The sequence below is a fragment of the Protobothrops mucrosquamatus genome, unplaced genomic scaffold (genome assembly GCF_001527695.2).
Source record: "Protobothrops mucrosquamatus isolate PMUCROS unplaced genomic scaffold, P.Mucros_1.0 scaffold12, whole genome shotgun sequence".
Classification (NCBI taxonomy): domain Eukaryota; kingdom Metazoa; phylum Chordata; class Lepidosauria; order Squamata; family Viperidae; genus Protobothrops; species Protobothrops mucrosquamatus.
The window spans coordinates 2,387,274-2,408,650 of NW_015386399.1; the positions used below are offsets into that span (position 1 = coordinate 2,387,274).

A 21,377-nucleotide genomic window follows, 5' to 3' on the forward strand; every position below is an offset into this window, starting at 1 on the left:
ATAATAACTATAACTTGCAACAATGGCTTACAGTAGAGGCTGCTTAAGCCATTTATCTGGAATGATGTATGGTCTTCTGCTCCAGAAGACGGTTAGACTAGAAGACCTCCAAATCCCTTCCAATCCTGTTATTCTATGTCCTGTGTTGTAAATATGAACATACAGGTAATTCATCAACTTCAAGCAATATGAATAATAATCAAGAATTAGAGTCAATGTCAACATTTGATGGTCAGAAAGTTGCCATCCATGATTAAATACTATTGGCAGTTTTGCAATTAAGTGTTACAAATAAAACCTAATGAAATTGATGTAAAATGTTATGCTGTTAATATTGATAATCTTCCCAAAAAACTCTACCAAAGCAATAGATGCTACTATAGCAAATAATAATAATAATGTTTTTCCCCCCACTTTCTTTAATTAATACCACTCTGTGTTTGGTTCTCAAGGCTATAGTCTACCATAAAGAAAGGCTGCTGTTGACAAAAAAGAGACAATGTATGGCATTCTAGTTTAACATTTTGGCAATAAAATGTTGAAAAGGATAGGATTTTCTAAGATATACTATTTTATCTGAAAAATTCAGCCATTTCCTGTATTATACAGAAGTCAATCAGTATTCTATTGGTAAAAGGCAGCACCGGCTACAGGCAGTCTTTGACTTACCATCACTGATTCAGCAACTATTTCAAGTTACAAGGATGCTGAATAAAGGGATTTACAATCTGTGTCTGAAGTTATAGCCATTCTATGCAATCAAAATGCATTTACTGCAGGGCTCTGAATCCGCCCCCCCTTCTTTCCTCCATCTATGGCGTTTGACTCCCTACCACCCTGCACTCCACCCTCCCAATTTCCTTTTTTCCCCATTATCTGCCAGGCTATATAGTACTGGCTTTGCACTGTGAAAAAGAATAAAAAGCAGCTCCTCCATGCCAGAGTACATACCAAAAAATGCTAGGGGCTGCAAAAAAAAAAAAAAAAGACAGGAAAAAAGCCAAAAGCATCTCTTCTCCCTGCGAGCCTATACAGCCCAGCAGTCAGGCTGGGCATGCCTCAGCAGCAGCAGGACCAGGAAGTTGGCAGTGAAAATCAGGTGGGAGGGAGGAGCAGAAGGCAGTAGGGCTTTGATACTGTATCATGGCAAAGACAATTGGGACTGGGCTGGGGCAGCTGTAGCTTCCAGTGGTGTAGCATGCTGCCTCAAGGCTGTCTGGGGCTGTTTGCTGCCCACATATAGCCCCAAACAGCTATGCAGGGCAGCCAAAAAGTTGGGGGGGGAAGGGAGGTGGAAAGATAGGCAGGTGGAAGGAATTGGAGGCATTCCCATACCTTATTTTGAGGCTTGGGCTTGGGAGGGACTAGGCCCAGAACAGTGTGGATTGGAGCAACTCCTCGCCTAACAACTGGTAAAGTTATTCATTGCAGTCACTAAGCAATGTAATGACATTGCATTTGTTTTATGATTACATTGCTTAGGGACTGACATTCTGGTCCCAGTTGTGGGAGTAAATGAAGGACGTGTACTACACCTGAGGTTAAGTCTAGGTTTGTGATGCAAGTCAAGGCACATAATATACAGTAGTTCATTTACAGGCAGTTGATGCCCGAATCTTAGAAGAGTGTACTCGTGTAAGAGTAGAACAAGATATAATTATTGTAATGTCATGAATATCCATCCATCCATCCATCCAACCAACCAACCAACCAACTAACCAACCAACATATAGCTGCCCATCTATCCCAAGGAATTCTGCCTGGTGAACAGAATAAAAACACTGAATTCTAAAAACAGACCATTTAAAATAATAAATAAGGGAGAGACCCTGCTATGAGATACAAGATTTTGAATTCAGACAGTAATTAGATAATTCGTGTAACATTGGAGATCAAAGTGAAGAATCACACAATTCAAGTTTAATACTTTTTCTACATTTGACAACTATGATTGCAGTATGTTTCATGTAACAATACGTTTGCATAAACACAGAACTTCTACTTTTTTAAATGAAGCTCACACACAAGCCTGGATAGCCTGTTTTTCACTGGCCTTTTTATTTGTCCATATTACAAGGTTTATAAATATCGTATAGATTTTTCAGCAGTAGAATGTTTTCAGTACTAAGCAGCTTCCCTTCTTTTCTGAGAAGTTTCCACTGTTTACAACACAGTTATGCATACAAACTCAAAATTAAGATATACTGAGTTCAACAGACTTTGCTCTAAGGCAGAGGTGCCCAAACTTTCTCAGTTCAAAACACTCTTAGCATATCAATAACTTTTTTCATAGAACTCCAATGCTCCCCAAACAAGGTACAGTGACACCCTTGGGCATCACAGCTAACCTACTAACAGTTTCATTTAATTATTAGTAAAACATTATGCAGCACCTCTGTGAGTTTGTTGAAATGTGTTGTGGACATAGTTTTGGAACTGTAGCTCTAAATGGGCTTAGGTTTGCTACTAAAGACCGAGCCACTTGAGTGACAGTAACTTAAGAACTTAAAAAACTAACTTAAAACTTAGAACCTGAATTTCAATTAAAGATGCTCACCATTGGCAAAATAATATGTTACACTTTTATTTGTGGGAAAACATACAAAAATAATGACTTTATATACTTGAGAAAAAATAATTGCATACACAGATATCATTTTCAGTTTTCCAGGAAAAAGCAGAACTGAAATTAATTGAATCCAATTGATCTTTTATATAGCAACGCCCCTAAAATATAATTTGTTTTCTGAAACTAATATTAAATATAGTTGTTCTGGGTATGTATGTATGTTATACACACACATACATGCATACAAACACCCATAAACATGCACATATATAGTAAGCTTCTTTAGACTACAATATTACATTTCTTACAAACACTACTAAATATCTTCCAGAATATTAATCTGATTCAGCGATAATATGAAATATGATTCCATCAGAACATCTTAAACTTGTCAGATAAAACTATTACATACAATATTTCCTTCTTAGCCAATACCTGGAGAGTGATAGAAATAAACAAATGGAGGTTGAAGAATTGCCTAAGGCCTCTATTGATAATTTCCCCAACCTAACTTTGAAGAAACATCTACTGTAACAGTTGACTTCCATTTTATTTATGTACCATGTGAATAATGTAGTACCACTTTGAAACATTATGGAAAATTACAGTGGCAGTACCCACTTACCCAGTCTCTACCATTGCCAATTAAGTCCATCAAGAGGAGAATTATCAGAGCCTTTCTCTTATGCACATCAAATCTTTTTAAAGAAACCAAAATCTATTGGGTACTCCAAAAAAGAGGTTAGATTTAGCATTTTTCGTTCCTAGAGCTGCTAAGTAATAGCACTGTATGCTTTCTGGAAGTATCTGCCAGTTAATTAAAGTCTACATATTCAAAAACGTCCTAATTCAATATAAAAATACACCTTTATCCTTTTAGGTTTTTTTTTTTAAGAACCTACCTGTAAGATTTTTCTCTTTCCTTTTGACCTCTTTATGTTTGCAATACTGCAATGCTGTGGCTACTTTAACTGTCTTCTATATAACTGCATTAAAAGTTGAAGAGGCATACATAAACTCAGTTATTCAGTAAGCAGGGCACTGCCATGTAGATTCCACCATTCCCTTTATTTGGACATATGGAAGCTGCGAGTTTCACAATGAATCAATATACAAATGACACAATATTTCAGGAGACCCATGTTAGGCAATGATTTCTGGCATCAGTACTCAGATTAAAACAGATATCTTCTGACCTTGGTAAGTCTGGGCAAAAATAAAATAAAATCTGCAACTGCAGTTTTGCACCAAGTTCTACAAATAGGAAATTCTTTCAATACATATGGATGAATGTTGCTTAGGAAGAAAGTCAGATGATTTAAAGCCACACTGCTACCTGTTATTAGTCATTGTAGTATAAAATCAGATTGACTTCTTTGCCAAATTTCTTTTGATCTTGATTACAATTTATAGTGCTAGCTGACTATCATTTTTAAAAATACCTGAAGCCAAAAATTGTTCTAATAATCTGGAAAAGGCTGCGAGCTTAGAGCTGATGTTAGATTTACAGTACAATTTTGCTGCTTTTCAAATATGATTATATACCAGATCTTCTTGTGGAAATGTGAATGTCGTTGACTCAACTGCAATTTTCCTGCTATTGCTAGATATCTGGCAGAAAATAAAATGATTTGAACCTTAAAGAGAAATCATGTTTTCCTCTTTTGGGGGGAAGGTGTTCAATTTTACACTTCACTTACAGCTGGAAATATTAGAGATAGTTTTAAACTTAACATTGGCCCCAACACCATATTTTGAATATTTTTAACCATCTTGTTCTAATACATTATGTAAAATCCAGATCCAAGTTTATGAGTAGGTAGTAGTTCTACTTGCAAAATGTGGTCAAAGATACAGTACAGCACAGATTTTCCCTAACTCAGGGTGAGTAGGGTGTGTAAGGTGATGAAAGAAGGCAGGACAGGAAGAAAGTCAAAGTTATACAAATCATCCTTTGTTGACCTGAAAAAACCAGAGGAGCAGATTTGAACTTCAAAATGCTTAGATATATCTTTCTTGTCTTTTTAAATTATGACAGATCTCCCAAAAGGTACTTAAATTCCCATGACTGCCCCCTTGGAGTCATGTGACTGCATTTTGGTCCTTGGCAACTGGCTCTCATTTACTACCATTTACAATATGATTAGCTCCAGAAGATAGAAATAAAATTTTAAATAATCTTAATATGTTAGAGAAAGGGGCTGAAAATAATGGAATGCAATCTACCAGAGTTTAAAAATAAGTTTTACTGTAGAACAGTAGTCCCCAACCCCCAGGACTGTGGCTCGCTACAGGGCCTTGAGCCAATCAGAACCGGGCTGCAGAAGTGGTGGGTGAGTGCATACATGCATACATCCCCTCTTGTGTGAGCAGTGGGTGAGTGCGTGGTCCATTTGTGAGTGGTGTGTGTGTGTGCCTGCCGCTCACGCAAATGAAGCAGCATGCACACTTGCACACTTGCCCTCTGTTTGCACAGAATCATTTCCTCTCCCCCTCCCGCCAGTCCACAAATCCAGAAAGTTTGGAGAGCTCTGCTGTAGAACATCAAATGCACAGATATAAGAAATAGTTTGCAAATGTATACTTGCAAAATAGATCTTAAAATAACAGTTAATTGCAAACTAAATTATGAATCAGTGTCATTTGACTTAAAAAAATGGAATTATAAATTCCCAGAAAAAGAAAACTGCACTGATCAGATTCCAATTTGAAATTTGTGTCCAGTTCTGAAAACCAACAATTTAAAGAGAATTCATATAAACTAGAACTGGTTGAGAGGATGGCTAGGATAATAGGAATTTGGAAAATAAGTCCTGTGAAGAGAAATTGAAGGACTGAACATGTTTAGCATAGATTAATGAACAGAATTCATTAAAATATTTGAAAGGATGTTTTAGGAAAAAGGTAAAATGTGTTTTCTACTGCTACAAAATGGAAAATATAGATGAAATATTCATTTCAGCAGATTTTAATGGAAAATTAAAATTATTTTGGATGATATCTGAACCATTGTTAATATGAATGTGCAAAGAGAACACAGTTTAAAGATAAAATATGTTGAAGAATATACTGAAAACTTGGAATGTATCAGGGAAGAACTTTATACTTGAAGTATAGCCAAACAGATGGTTTTATTTTCTTGGAAAGAAAATCCTGATTTACAATTGTAGACTGAAGATTTGCAGTTGCTTTGAATTGGCTCTCTGTCAACAAACTTTTGTACGGGTAAGTTTTAAGCCATTGTTTATAAGAAGGATCAGCACTTTCAACCCTTCAAATTAGACCAGTCAGGAAACAGACTGCAGGAATGACTATTACTATGGCTATAATAACAGAATCTTGAAGTCTGCTAGGGCTTCCAACTGTCCTCTTAAACCAAACAGAATCAAGGGAAGGGGAGAGTATGTTGGGTCTCTTTCTCATGCCCCTTCTTTTTCCAGACCTGTGGTCATTTACTCTCCCTCAGCAGTTTATCTAACAATTCTTTCATACTTTTATGAATTCCCCTACACCAGTATGTATAACATGCATACAGGTAGTCCTCAACTTACAACAGTTCATTTAGTGACTATTCGAAGTTACCACGGCACTGAAAAAAGTGACTTATGACTATTTTTCACACTTACGACCATTGCAGCATCCCCATGGTCACATGATCAAAATTTGGACACTTGGCAACTGACTCATATTTATGATGGTTGCAGTGCCCCAGGGTCTCGTGATGCCCTTTTGCAACTTTTTAACATGCAAAGTGAATGGGGAAGCCAGAGTCATGTAATAACTGTGTTACTAGCTTAACAACTGCAGTGATTCATTTAACAACTGTGGCAAGAAAAGTTGTAAAATGGGACAAAACTCACTTAACAAATGTTTCACTTAGTAACAGAAATTTTGGGCTCAATTGTGGGGTCGTAAGTCGAGGGCTACCTGTAGTTTGTTTGACTATATGTGTGTGTTTATTTTGGCTTTTTAAAACTTTTGTTCTGTGCACCAATGCAATGCCTGTGCATTGCTTTGTTTGTTTTCATTTGTTTCTGGTCATTTCTATATTATATTTGTATATAAAAATAGATTTCCACACAGTAGGAATAGTTTGGCAGAGAAAACCTATAGAATCTACAGAAGTGATAAATACCTTTGCTGATTTCTGCACTAAATTGGAAGTTGGATTCAAAGCAGCTTAAAAGCTCTTCCACATGTATGATCCTATTATCACTGTCACAACCATGGCAGTTAAAAAAAACCCAAAAAACAAACTAGAGATTTTTTTTTGCAGTGTATGTGAAAAAGATTAACTGTTCCTTAATGGAGGAATGAGTAAATGAAACATCTCCTTCCATCACTGTAAAATCCACATACTCATCCTGAATTTGTGTATGCTAAATAAGGAGACTGGGAAACTGATTTAGCTCCTAGACCTGCATCTAGGCAACTACACCTGTGCTTTTAATATATCATGAGGTTTTTTTCCCCCTAATCCGCATCCTGTTCATGTCGAAGGCACATTTTAAGATGCTTCTCGGTTGAAAGGATTAGCCAGTGACATCGCCATTGCCCGGGGACACCTGTGGAGGCTCCTTTCCTGTGCCTGTCAAGGAGCTGGAGCGAATGACAGGAGTTCACCCCGCCACACAGCAGCACTCTGGTCTCAAACACGGACTTGCTAACCTCCAATCCTGCGTCCTAATCCCGTGAGCACCACTCTCCACTTTTCTTGGTTAAGTGGATATATAGTCAATTAAATAAATTCAGCCAGGTCTTTAACTGATGAGTGAATGAGGGAATGTATGTATATACATAAATAATATAATTTCTACTACATTAGTTATTATAATTAGTTAAAAGGTCAGCTTGCTGCAGTAGGCAAAATGAATCTGAAGGGATTTGGAAAAGAGGCCCAGAAGCTCCTTTTTCTCTAATAAATATAGAGCCTTTCTTTGTTAAATAATGGCTGGAGAATTTTATACTTGCTGCCAAGTCGTTACAGAAAAGCATGGACATTATTATATTCAGGAACATTAATAGATTACTTAAACTAGAGGCAAGTAAACTGTAATTCTAATGAAAAACCTCCCTTTTACATTCTTAAAAATGACTGATGATTCCAAAGAGATTTGGTTCATTTGGATCACATCTTTCCATACGTATTTATAATATTGTACGGTATTAGAAATTAAAACTGAGAAATTTTAAAATACTTGTTTATTTAACTTTGCAAACTTTCCCCCTAGACCACACTGAGAGCCACTGATTAAGTAGTACTGTCTATGGAATAAGTCTATCTGGACCCATGGATATGTTTGATGTATTTTTAAAAAATCAATTAATTTTAAATGTAATACTTATTAAGGTACAGGACCAATCACCTGACACACCCTCCCATACATCAAAAACATTTCAGAAGCTGTAGAATGCAGCTTCCAAGATCTGCAAGTGGGCATCACACACTGCCCAGAGGCTACCATACCAGGACCAATTATGTACTGTAAAGATCGACTGGAGGTGAGAGATCCTTCCAAATGTAATCTACTGGATCCCCTGCATGGATTGCCCCTGTAACTATGTAGGACAGATGGGGAGGAAGCTAACCACCAGATTGCAAGAATTCAAGCGAGCGATCAGACGAGGAGAACTGAACGTTGGTACCTCACACTGCAATGAACAAGGACACACATTCAATTTTGCAGTTACACTATGTAGGACAGATGGGGAGGAAGCTAACCACCAGATTGCAAGAATTCAAGCGAGCAATCAGACGAGGAGAACTGAACGTTGGTACCTCACACTGCAATGAACAAGGACACACATTCAATTTTGCAGTTACTAAGATTGTTGGACAGGCAGGTGCAAAAACAGCCAGGAAGTGATTGAAGCCTGGGAAACAGGCTCCTCATCAATTTACAAGAATGCTGATTTACCACCAGCCTATCACGAACTTAGAAGGCGAGGGCTGGGCAACTCAAGCAAACGACAGCTAATCACTGAAAAGCCAGCCATCAACACACCCCAATCAACATCTTAAAAAGCCACATACAACAGGCACTATAAATACTACACATTGAACAGCACACCATACACTCTTCTAGAAAGAAGTTGCCTGAAGATGGGCTCCAGCACGAGTCCAAAAGCTCAGTGACCAACCCAAATTGGATCCTGCAACATTATCCTGGAACATGTATATATTCGCTTTCATCCGTGAATACTTATTAAATGTAATTTCCTAATTTAAAAATTTATTCAGAAAAATGGAAATGTTAAATTGAAATGTTTTCCCACAAAAAGTGATTACACAAATAACTATGCCATTTTGCAATTCGGGGAGGGGCAAACATTTCAATTATTTTAGTTGATTTCAAGAGTTAATCAAATAGTTATAATCACTGCAAATTAAATCAACAAAATTTAGCATAGACGTGACCCAATCTTACTGAAATTAAATTTTGAAACAAAACAAAGCCCACAGCTATACTTGGAAACAGCATGCCTAGAATTTGAAGCACAGGAAAAACATGCCAACTTATAAATTTCTCCAAGGGAAGGTTTATAATGGAAATGGCAGCAAACTCTTAACTACAGTGGTGCCTTTTTATGCCAGCATATAAATAATTTTAGCTTTTATAGTCACGTCATAAATTAGATTTAGCACAAGTAGAAACAGTAGAGTGCTGATTCAGTAAATAGAAAGACCAGGAGCACATGTTTGCATTTTTAAAAGACAGGCACTGACTTGATGGTGACTCTGAAATGAAGTCTGTAAACAGTTTTGAGCTCTTTTTTTAAAGTACTGTACTGTAGGCAAGTCATAAGTTTTTGAAGCTTATAAAAATAAGCAGCCTTTGCAAGTTATAATGCCTGTTTCAAATCTTCTAAGAATCATTTAGGTAGGTTAGCAAAAATGGCTCCATTCAACCCATTGTGGAAAAAAAATTACACACAAATCTACCCACTCACAATCTCTCTGCATTCCAAGAGGAATGTTTTAGTTTTGACTTTAGCAAGTGTTGCAAATGCCACTTGAGTAACAAAGTTTTTACAAAGAAACACATGTGCTCAAAGATTACTTTCTTTATTCTAAATTTACACTTAGAACATAATACATGCCAGATTCTCTTCTCACAGAGTTGTAGTAAGAAGACAACTGAATCTAGGCAGGACTTCAAATTACCTATACATCCATATATTTGCTGCTTACTTAAAAGTACCTAATGGAAGGTACTGATCATTTAATCTTTATTCAATGTTTTTCAATCTTGGTAATCTTGTGTGGACTTCATGGCTGGCTGGGGAATTCTGGGAGCTGAAGACCACACATCTTAAAGTTGCCAAGGTTAAGAAACAATGCCTCAATCAAAATGGATCAAGTACAGTATGTGGATAAGGTGCTTCTTAAAAAATTGAAACAAAAACACTGACGACTCTTCTTAAAACATCGCTCAATTTATGGAGGTGTCTGTCATAACTTTGAGTGGTAGCTAAGCAGCCAATTGTAAATCTAGGATTATCTGTAGTTTCTGGCCCATGGGTAAAATATAATAGTAACACAATAACATATAAAAAGTATCTTTTTTAAAAATTAGAGGTAGTGGTCATAACATTGATTCATTCAAGCGCCATCACAACTTTGAACACTGAACAAATGGTTATAACACAAGGACTACCTTGTGAATTCATATGAATATGAATTTGTAGGTGGACTTTAAAAAAGGTTTTAAGACTGGAAAGATAAAACATAATTTTTTCATATTCAGCAAACTGTACTCCTCATCACAAAGAACAGGTCTGACCAAACTAGTGTGCAATTAGCCAAAAGGATGCAACTGAAAAAAGAGAAAGACTTACCACCAGAAACAGGGGCATCCATAAAAACAGCTCCCATTTTTTCAGCTTCTTTGGCTAGCTCTTTTGAAACTTCGGGATCAATAGTACTGGAATCTATTAATAAAGAACCTTTCTTCACTTTCCTGAAGTAAATGAAGACAGAAAACAAAAACAAAACCCACAAGTAGGTAAAACGCAGAGAATTAACATTACCTCTTTGATGTTGCTACAATTTGCTCATAGAGTTTAACTCCAGAAGAAGTCACAATATTCAAGCCAACTTGTAAAACTATTCTTGAGTAAGATTTTTGATATTGATTTCATAAATTCACAATAAATCATCTGTAGCTAACAAAAAGATATACTTCTTAAGTTATTTTTATAATCACTGATCATTTTCTTTGAGCAGAAGTGGGAGAGGGCTATATTGCCAGGGACAAAAATGTTGGAACTCAACAAAATGAGTATTCAACTGCACAGCTTCATAGAATTTTTATTTATTTATATAAGAAATACATTATTAACAATATGGGGAAAAATAAAGTGTAAAATATATTTGAAAATTCCAGGGTGGTTGTCAACAATGGAAGTATTTGTACACCCAAATTTAGTTAACCTTGAAAAAATCTGGAAATATAGAGAAATTCTAAACTCTGAAGGGAATTTAAAATCTAAACAAGAAATGGAAAATCAGGATATCAATCTATCATGGTGGGCACATTTACAAATACAAGCTAGATATGATAAAGATGTTAAACTGTATGGATTTTATAAGGAACAAACTGTGTTTGATAAGACATTGTTAACTTCTGTTGAGAAACTAATTAAGAAAATGTATAATTTTCTATTAACTTTGAAAATGGAAAGCGAACAAGTTAAAGAAACAATGATAAGATGGGTGAAAATTTTTGGATATAGTATAGAATTAGAAAAATGGCAAAATTTATGGGAAAGAAATTATAAACTGACAATGTCAACTTCCTACAAAGAAAATTTATATAAAATGTTCTATAGATGGCACTTGCCACCAGCAAGACTAGCAAAAATGTTTAAAAACATGTCAGATACATGTTGGAAATGTAAACATAAGTCAGGCACTTATTATCATGTTTGGTGGACATGTGATAAAGTAAAGAGTTATTGGAAAAAGATACATATCTGGCTAGAAAAGATGTTGGGAGAACATGTAGATTTTAAACCTGAACTTTTTTTATTAGGTATAATGCCAGAAAAGACTAACAAACAAAGCTAATATTTGATTTTGCATGTCACAACAGCGACAAGAATTATATTTGCACAATACTGGAAAAATGAAGATGAAGAAATAATTAAACAAATACTAGAATGCACAGAGATTGACTATGAGACCGAAAGATTGACTATGAGACTGAAAGAAGAAACGGAGTATTATCAAACTTGGGTCTTATTTTATCGATGGTTAGAGGAAAGAATAAAGGATTAGGAATTAAATATGTATTAGCGAATGTAAACTCAGACAGCACATTTGTTGAAAAATTATTACGGAATGTATGGGGGAAAAAAACCAATAAAAACTTTTACAAAAAAAAGAATTTTTCTTTATTTATTCATTTATTAAACTTATATATCACCCATCTCTGGTGAGAGATTCTGGACAGCCAGTTTCAGCCAGTTTCTCTCTCGGCCCGAATTTTCTCACAAAATTGTTATAATGCAGATATAGGTAGTCTTCAAATTATTACAATTGAGCCCAAAACTTCTGTTACTCAGTGAGACAGTTTTACAACTTTTCTTGCCACAGTTGTTAAGAGAATCACTGCAGTGGGTGAATTAGTAACATGGTTGTTAAGTGAATCTGGTTTCCTCATTTACTTTGCTTGTCAGAATGTTGGAAAAAGTGATTACATGACCAGGACACTGCAACTATCATAAATATGAACCAGTTGCCAGGCATCTAAATTTTGATCACATGACATGGGGATGGTACAACAGTTGTAGGTGTGAAAAACAGTCATAAGCCACTTTTTTCAGTGCCGCTGTAACTTCAAACAGTCACTAAACAAATGGCTGTAAGTTGAGGGCTACCTGTAATATTAAGTATGACCTCTACATATGAACTCTCAGAGAAAAGTAGGATATAAATGTAATAAGAAACAAGACAACACTTCTAGATAATGCTAACTAAATCGTAAGAGTCCAATCAGCATAATCATTAATAAGGTATGCTGGGACTTGTAAGACATCAAGTTGCTCTAGAAAACTGTAATGATAATTAACTGTGTGGAATGAAACATGCACTCTTCTCTATGATGATAGCTGGTTACAAACACAATAGCGTATTTGCCTAGAGAAATTACATGCATTTAATAGCATTCAATAAAAATACAAGCAGAATGTTAATATAAAGAAAAAAGGAGGAATCTTACTTGAGAATTCCATTGGTACCTATGTAAACTTCTATTGCATTAGGATTTGATGGAAGCATTGTAATAATCCTATCTGCTTTATCTGCTACATCTGCTGGAGAATCAGTCACCTTTTAAAAAAAAGGAAAGAAGGTTTTTGAAGAGAGATTTCAAAAGAAAAACTAGTGATTCAGAACAAGGAGCTATGAAAATGCAAAAAAGGAAACTGAAATACAGCTGGATAGTTACAGTTAAGTTTCACATAAGGTACATGACAAAACAACACTGACATAGATTGAGTTTCACATGAAAAGCTTCCCAAAAAAAGAAAAATTATCTGAAAGCTTATTTAAAAAGGAGCCGTAGTAAAAAAACATGTTTTAGGACTACTAGTTTAGAATTAATTTGCCATCAAGATTATGCTTTTTAATTCTAAAACTAACTGGACCCCTTTCTAGTCAGGTTTAAGGTCTGATTATGGGACAGAAACAGCATTGGTTGCACCTATTAATGATCTCTGGTAAGAGTAGAATAGGGGTAATGCACCCATCCTTGCTGTCCTTGACCTCTCAGCTTTCAATACCATCAACCATGGTATCCTTATTGAACTGCATGCACAATTCGGGGCTGAGTGGTGCAGTCTTGCACTGGTTCATGTTGGCGTTTGTAGAAACGAAAGATCCAATCTATGGCTGGATCCTTTGTGGTGTACTACAGGGCTCTGCACTCTCTCCATTTGTTTTCACCATGAAGCTGCTGGATAAGATCATCCAATACCATGGGATGAAGTATCATGACTATCAATTTTATATCTCTAACCCTGGCAACCCAAGCATTGCTGCTGATGTACTGTCATGGTGCCTGGAGGCTGTGGAGTCCTGAGTAAGGGACAAAAGATTTCAGCTGAATCCTCATAAGACAGTGGCTATGTGAGTCTCAGAATCTAAGAGCTTAATATCTTTAGTTCTGGATGGGGTTGCATTGCCCCAGACGGACCCAGTTTGCAACTTTGGGAGCTCTCCTAGATTCATGATTTCTACTTGAAGAGCAGGTAGCAATCATGGCTAGATGAGGATTTGTGCAACTTTGTGTCCTACATCATGAAACCACGCACTCAGTCACATGCCCTGGTCATCTTGTGTTTGGACTACTGCAATGTGCTCTGTATCAGAATCCCCTTGAAGAGTATTCAGAAGTTATAGCTGGCACAGAATGCAGTTGTGCAGCCAGTTCTAAGGCGTTTAATGTTGGTTATTACCTTTAAGGCCCTTTATGGATCCAGGCTACCTGAGAACACCCCCCCCCCAGGAATTGGTCCACATCACTTGCTTCAGTAGAAGGGGCATGCTACAGGCCCTGTCAGCTAAGGTTTGGTGGGTCCAGGAGAACAGCTTTTTCTGCCATGGCTCCTGCCCTTTGGAACATATGCCCCTCGAGGTGAAATCTGCCTCTACCCTCCTGGCTGCCTGAAAGAGCCTGAAAACATGACTTTGCCTATTGGGTTGGGCCTGGGGATGTCCCACACTGGAAAAGATTAGTAGACGAGAAGACCTAACCTTCACCCTCTTTATACATTTGTTCCTATTTTAACCAATGTTTTGTTAACTTGCAATGTTCAACGTTTTAACATTTTAATTTTTTATATTGCTATTTTTATCATATTGTAAGCTGCCCAGTTTTGCTCAACAGTGAGAGGGGGGGGTATTAATGTAAGTATAAATAAATAACACTCTGATATAGATCCATGCAAAGGATCTATTTCAAGGAAAACTGTAGCAAGATTTTATCAAGCTAGGTTTGTGTTGTGTTTTCTTATGGCATTTAAAGCAAGACATAAGGATGTATATTATCTTCAATTAAAGATAAGAATGAGTAGAACTGGAACAGACTTGTAGATTTTTCATTGTTACGCCTATTAATTTATGACCATTCATTTAAAGATGGTTCAAAGTAACGGTGGCCTTGGAAAAAGTGACTTATGGATCATTCTCAGTTACCACTGTCATGGCATCCCACTATGGTCAAGTGATCGCAATGTGAACACCTGGCACTAGCTCACGTTTACGATGGTTGCACATCTTGTGGTCACATGACAAAGTCAATTGGGAAATGGATTTGCTTAACCATGTGATTTACTTAACAACCACATGGCTCACCAAAAAACCACAGTGATTCACTTAACAACATGGTAAATGGTCATAAATCACATGGTGATTTACTTAATGACTGTTATTACTTAGTGACCAAAACTCTAGTGCCAATTGTGGTAGTAAGTAAAGGACTACCTATATCATAATACTTTACATTATTGTGTCTTTATAGCTAGCATATTTATAGTCTTTGTTCCATATTTTCATCCCAGTACATACGCAAAACAATTTCAAATAAGGCTCAGTATAATTCATGTGGATTAAATATTTATAGTTTATCAGCTTAAGTGTGGGGAATCTCTAGCCTCCAATTTATTCTGAAATGGGAAGTTCACAGTAACTGTCATATAAACCTAAAATAAAATTAAAGCAATTTCAGAAATAAATATTTTCCCTACACAGAAACCATACACCAATGTTTCCTTCTATTATTTAATGCAGTACTGTAAGTTGTAGTTTCATACCATTCTACTGTTTGTAGGTACTCATCTGGTGGCGGGCTCCTTATGACTACAGAAAAAAATGGTGCCAAATAAGGGATAAGATCAAAGATCACCAAGGCACATAAAGCTTTCAATTCTATTAGTGTTTCATTTTGCTTTTGTCAATATGCTGATTTTAAAAAACAGGAATGTTGATCACGATAAGGGAATTAAGAAATTTCACAATCACATTTTTTTCAAATTTCACAGTCACAAAGCAATAAAATGTTATTATACCTGGGTACCCAGCTCTTGAAATTCCTTACATGCTTCTGGAAATATATCACATGCGATAATGGGGTAACCATGTTTCACAAGATTTTTTGCCATTGGATTTCCCATGTTTCCCAAACCAATAAATCCAACTGGAGTTTTGGAAGCCATTGCCCTATAAGACACTAATTGATATGCAAATGTTTCAGTGAAAAAAGTTTTGTAATCTTACATCAACCAGAATGCTAACTTCTTAATGTTCTTTTCTGCTAATTGCATATCTTAGTTATACTAAAAGCAGCTTATACTTTAAGACAGGTAAGAAAATTGGCAACAGCAGAAAAAATCACTGTTCATTTTATTAATTAATTAATATATTGTAAAAATGAGGCATCAACACTGAATTCATCAACACTGAATTTTAGTGCGCTACTCAAATGACTGCTTGGTATCTCTAACTATCTACATCAGATTCCCACATCAAAAATAATATAACTACACAATGATTTTAGATTCTGTTAAAAATGCTTCAGACAATCATGGGAACCAATCTAACATATATATCTCCATGTTCTAAAACAGCTGTGTATTTTTCTAGGATTACTCAGAACTCCAAAGCACCAGTTTTAATTGAATCTAAAGCATCCAGTGGCTATAACAGATTATGGAAAGGAGCTGACACAAAGGCTGATGCAAGTTTGAATGGAATACTATACTGATAAAATTTTATGAGTGAAATTTTGTCCTATTTTGTGCTTGAAACAGTTGTAGCAAAGTAAGTGCTAAGCTTTTACACTTTGGTCTTTGCTTTTTTTAAATTATCAAAAACTGCATTACCAAAAGTCACCATATTCCTGCTGCAACTTTCAAAGCTGCAAAAATCCTAAGTGAAAATCCTTACCTTTATGAATTCAAAATCAGCTTAGAATCGAGCATTCCTTTTACATCTGAATAGATTTTTTTAAAATAAAAATAATCACAAAAGGAATGAATTATTTAAGCTATTGCTTCTTCATTTTAATGGGCAGCCAGTTTGGTCTTGTGGTTAGACCAAAGGCTAGAATCTGGGAGACCATGAGTTTAAGTCTGGGCTTAGCCATGAAAGCCAGCTGGGTGGCATTAGGCCAGTTGGTCTCTGACAGCCCAACTCAACTCACAGGGTTGTTGTTGTGGGGAAAATAGGAGGAAGGAGTACTATATATGTTAGCCACATTGAGTTGTTTATAAAAATAATAAAGATGGTATATAAATAGATTAAATAAAAAACAAGATAATCTAAAGGGTCACTGTCTACTTTGGTTTCACAAAATTTCAGATTTATCCATTATTTTTGCTTACAAAGCAAGGAGCATATACTCAAAGGAAATTTAGAAAATTAACTTTCCTAAAAAGGAAAGTTAATAAAGAAGATTCAGATTCCTTCTTTTCCTGTCTACAGATTCAGCCAGCTGCCAACAGCTGTAATTCAAAGCAGTAACAGCTCTCTACCAGAAATTAGGATGATCACATGGCAAATTTCCTGGATCTAAAGATGATGTTTAGGGAATGTAATGGAAAGTCCTTGCTAAAATGTGATTTGATTCCTTTGTCTAATTGTCTGAAAATTATCCTGTGGTATTTACCTGATTATTTAAGCAGACATTCATGAGAAAAGACACTTGGATGTGAACAAAAATCTAACATAATCCCATCTGTACTTTGGTGTGTGTGTGTGTCTATATTTATATATGTACATATCTATTTATATCTATATCTACATTTACATCTATATCTATATGCCTTGTCTCAACAATCAACTATTCCCTTAGCATATTATAGGATACCCAGAAAAGGAATATAAAATAGCATGCAAAAATAAAGATATGAGATACTGTAATAAAAAGTTTATTACATTAGTTTATACTAACACGATTTATTATATTTCATCATATTATATATCCTCTCACTCTCTCCTAGCTTCCATCAAATCCATATATTGTCTTTTATGTTACAACCTCATTTACCATGGTTGTTAATATAATAAATATAAATTGGCAACTAATATGTATTTATTACAGTTGAAGCATCCCAGCAAATCACTGTAGTTGCTAAATGAATCATGCAGCCATTAAGCAAATCCAGCTTCCTTTATTGGTTTTGCTTGTTGGGAAACCAGATGGAAGTCACAAATGGTGATCATATGACCTCAGGACACTGCAACCGCCCATAAATACATGCCCCAGTGCCCACATTTTGATCATGTGACCATAGGATTCGGCAACGGTTATTAAATGCAAAGACTGATTGTAAGTCATTTTTTTTCAGTGCTGCTGTAATTTCAAACAGTTGCTATACCAATAGTTGAAAGTCAAAGGGCTACCTATATACATCTGATCTGCAGAATCACACTACTTTCATCCTTAGATTCACACCCAATGTATCTGTTTCTGTTTTATTCATTCATTTGGCTATATAAAATAATTGAAAAAAGAAATTTGCAACCAGTCCTCACACTTATGGCCACAGCAGCATCCCCATGTTTGGCCACCAATATGTATTTACTACAGTTTTAGCATCCCAGAGTCATGTGATTGCCATTTGTGACCTTCCCAGTCAACTTCCAACAACCAAAGCCCATGGCGGAAGCCAGATTCTCTTAGTGACCACATGATTCACTTCATAACTATGGCAAAAAGGGTGGTAAAATTGGGTGTGATTCACTTACCACCTTGCTTAACAATGAAAATTCTCATAAGTCAAAAACTACCTGTAAAAAAGATCCATCCTAATACTGCATATGAAAAAAGAGTTAATTTGGTCCTGTTGTGCAACAACAATATGCTTTTCTACATGGATACCAGAGATCTTGGACAGTTTTCACTGCTATTTTATCTGACAAATATAAGAAATATTTTAAAAGATGAATAATACTAGGAACCAGAATCAATAAAGTTTACTGAAAAGATATTTACTTTACTATTCATGCTCAGCAGCTAATCTAAATAAAAATACTGTAGACATGGTAGCGACAAAGCATCTAGGAAATATTCCTCAACAAATTGGTTGCATCTGATGTTTTTATAGAAACTATGATTTTAAGTTTTTTGTCAACATAGATAAATCTGCTTTCCACATAGGATTGTTAATGCCATAAGTAATACAAATAAAAAAGCATCATCATGATAAATTAGGCCACTGAAATGAAAAATTCTTTATATAAACTCAGAGTGCTTTGAGGATAAAAGATTGTTCGTTCAGTTCTGACATTAAAATAAATACCATGAGTGAACCCATGCTCAGAGGTACCACCTTGTTCATTTGCTACTTCTAAGTTTGGTATCTAAGATACCATTTTTAATGGAGCCAAATGATAGATCTTACAATGATAGGGGGAGTGGAGAAATCGAATAGATCCTTTAAGTCTGCAGTCTGGTTCCAATTCAGAAACACATACACTATGAATAAAAATCAGTCTGCATGAGTGGGTACACTTGTACCCAACAGATGACTTGAGTTATTAAACAGCAGCTGTACTGTGCAATGTCTCAGTTTCCAAGGTCTGGGTTTCTAGTAACAGAAAATAGACATGCAACAACTTTCTCAGTAAAAAGAAAAAAAATCTAGCAACAGATTCAAAAGATGAAGCATCTTTTTAAACCAATGGAAAAATATGAATTGCTTTCTATAAAAGGAAAAAAAGTTAGTACAATTTTCGTTGCATAATAGTACAACAAAAAGTCAATATGCTTAATGACAATTAAGTATTAAGCTAATTATTATATTTGCTTATATTAACATTAAGGAAATAACATATTAATTATAGTTGTTCAGTCGCTTGGTTAGGGAGATGAATGACACATAAATTGAATAAATGAATATATTAAACAGAATATTTAATATTCTATTTATATCTGTAAGCTAGTTTGATCTAGTGCAGGGGGTAGGCAACCTTGGCTCTTTTATGACTCGTGGACTTCAACTCCCAGAATTCCTGAGCCAGTATCGCTGGCTCAGGAATTTTGGAAGTTGAAGTCCATGAGTCATAAAAGAGCCAAGGTTGCCTACCCCTGCTCTAGTGCTTAAGGCACCAAACTAGAAAGCAGGAGACCATAAGTTCAATTCTAACCTTAGCCATGAAAACTAACTGGGTGACCAGTCACTGTCTTAGCCCAACTCACCTCACAGGATTATTGTGAGAAAAATATCAGGTGCGTTGGATATGTTCGCCATTTGAGGTTATTTGTGAAAATAATAAAGATGGGATATAAATAAATAAGAATAGCATTTTCAATAATTTTCAAACAAGAAAATTGATTAGTTTATTGCTATATGTGGAAATAATGTATTATAGCAATAGTTTTTTATCTTGAGGGTCTGATAAAGTACCCTCAAAACTGGATTACTTAACAATAGAAAAAAAGTAACAAAGTACACAGCAAAGAGCTGAAGCTGAAATTTACTAACCAATGAACTCTGAAACAAATTATTGCAGTAAAGAGCAATATTTCCAGAATCTTAGCACTCTATTCCCTTTTTTACTCAAAGTATGATGTGCTAATATATTAGCAATTATATTTGGGATTGCAGTATTTGGAGCCATAATAATTGTATTAATCTTTTATTAATTTGCTAACTTATTATTAGTAGAAAGGCAATTTGGAGCTATTTAGAGCAGTAGTAGAGCAATGGTTAGAATGTAGTATTGCAGCTAATTCTGCCTACTGTCAGGAGTTTGATCCTGACTGACTCAAGGTAGACTCAGCCTTCCATCCTTCCGAGGTTGATAAAATAAGGACCCATTGCTGGGGGCAATATGCTGACTCTGCAAACCATTTACAGCAGAGGTCCCCAACCTTTTGGGGACCAGGGACCGGTTCTGTGGAGAAAGTTTTTTCCACAGACCAGAGGGTGCCTGGTTTTGTGTGCTGCCTGCATCCCACGGATGGGGCTTTGCTTGTTTGTGCGGACAGTTTGCTGGTATGCCGCGGTCCAGTACTGGTCCACGGACCCAGGGTTGGGGATCCCTGGTTTACAGAGTGCTGTAAAGCACTATGAAGCAATATATAAGTTTAAGTGCTATTGCTATAAAAAGGAATGAGTAGCTTAAGGCAGATGAGAAATCAGAATTTATCTTAAGTAGTCTAATAATTATGTAGAGTTTTTCCCCCTCAGATGTAGGCTGCATTAAACTATGTTATATGCTACCTTGAAAAAGACATTGATGAATTTGGACAACTAAAGCAAATTTTTTTTTAGAAAACTTGCTTATATAGCAGTTTTGTAATGTTTCCTGTAAATTTCCAGATAACCCTTACAAAAATATGTAAATCTTATTATTATTCGCATTATTTTTGCAGGCAGATAAGCTATGTTCCCCCCAAAACATCATGTGATTTTGTATCCTAGATCAGTGGTTCTTAACCTTTTTGAACGAATCGCCCCCTTGAGCCAATGAGGAAGTTGTCATCGCCCCCCTCCCCCAACATAACCTCTCAATCACAACATAGGAAATAATTCTTCAATTTATGCAAACACTTTTTTTGTTTTCTTTAAAATTGTCATCAGGACATATCAATGCAAATAATTTCCAGTCTATTTCCCATATCTCAACTGTGTGAAAAATTTTGGTGCCATCCATCACTTTATTCCCAAACTTCGTGATACATGTATTTCATTATTATCTTATTTATTCAAGACACTTAAATGTAATGACCACTGAAAACAAAATTCAATTGCAAGAAAGTGAAATGCCCCCCCAACAACAGTAACATTTAATGATTGA

At 35.7% G+C, this 21,377-nt stretch overlaps 1 protein-coding gene across 1 annotated transcript in view; it reads right to left on the reverse strand.

Moving 5' to 3' along the window:
- Nucleotides 1-21,377, reverse strand: part of HIBADH (3-hydroxyisobutyrate dehydrogenase) — a 76,520-nt gene that overhangs the window by 51,885 nt on the left and 3,258 nt on the right. Inside the window, exons 2-4 of the mRNA XM_015810594.1 lie at nt 15,641-15,801; nt 12,793-12,902; nt 10,409-10,530 (exon numbers count right to left, since the gene is read on the reverse strand). Coding sequence (XP_015666080.1) covers nt 10,409-10,530; nt 12,793-12,902; nt 15,641-15,801 — 393 coding nt within the window. The remainder of the gene's footprint in view (nt 1-10,408; nt 10,531-12,792; nt 12,903-15,640; nt 15,802-21,377) is intronic.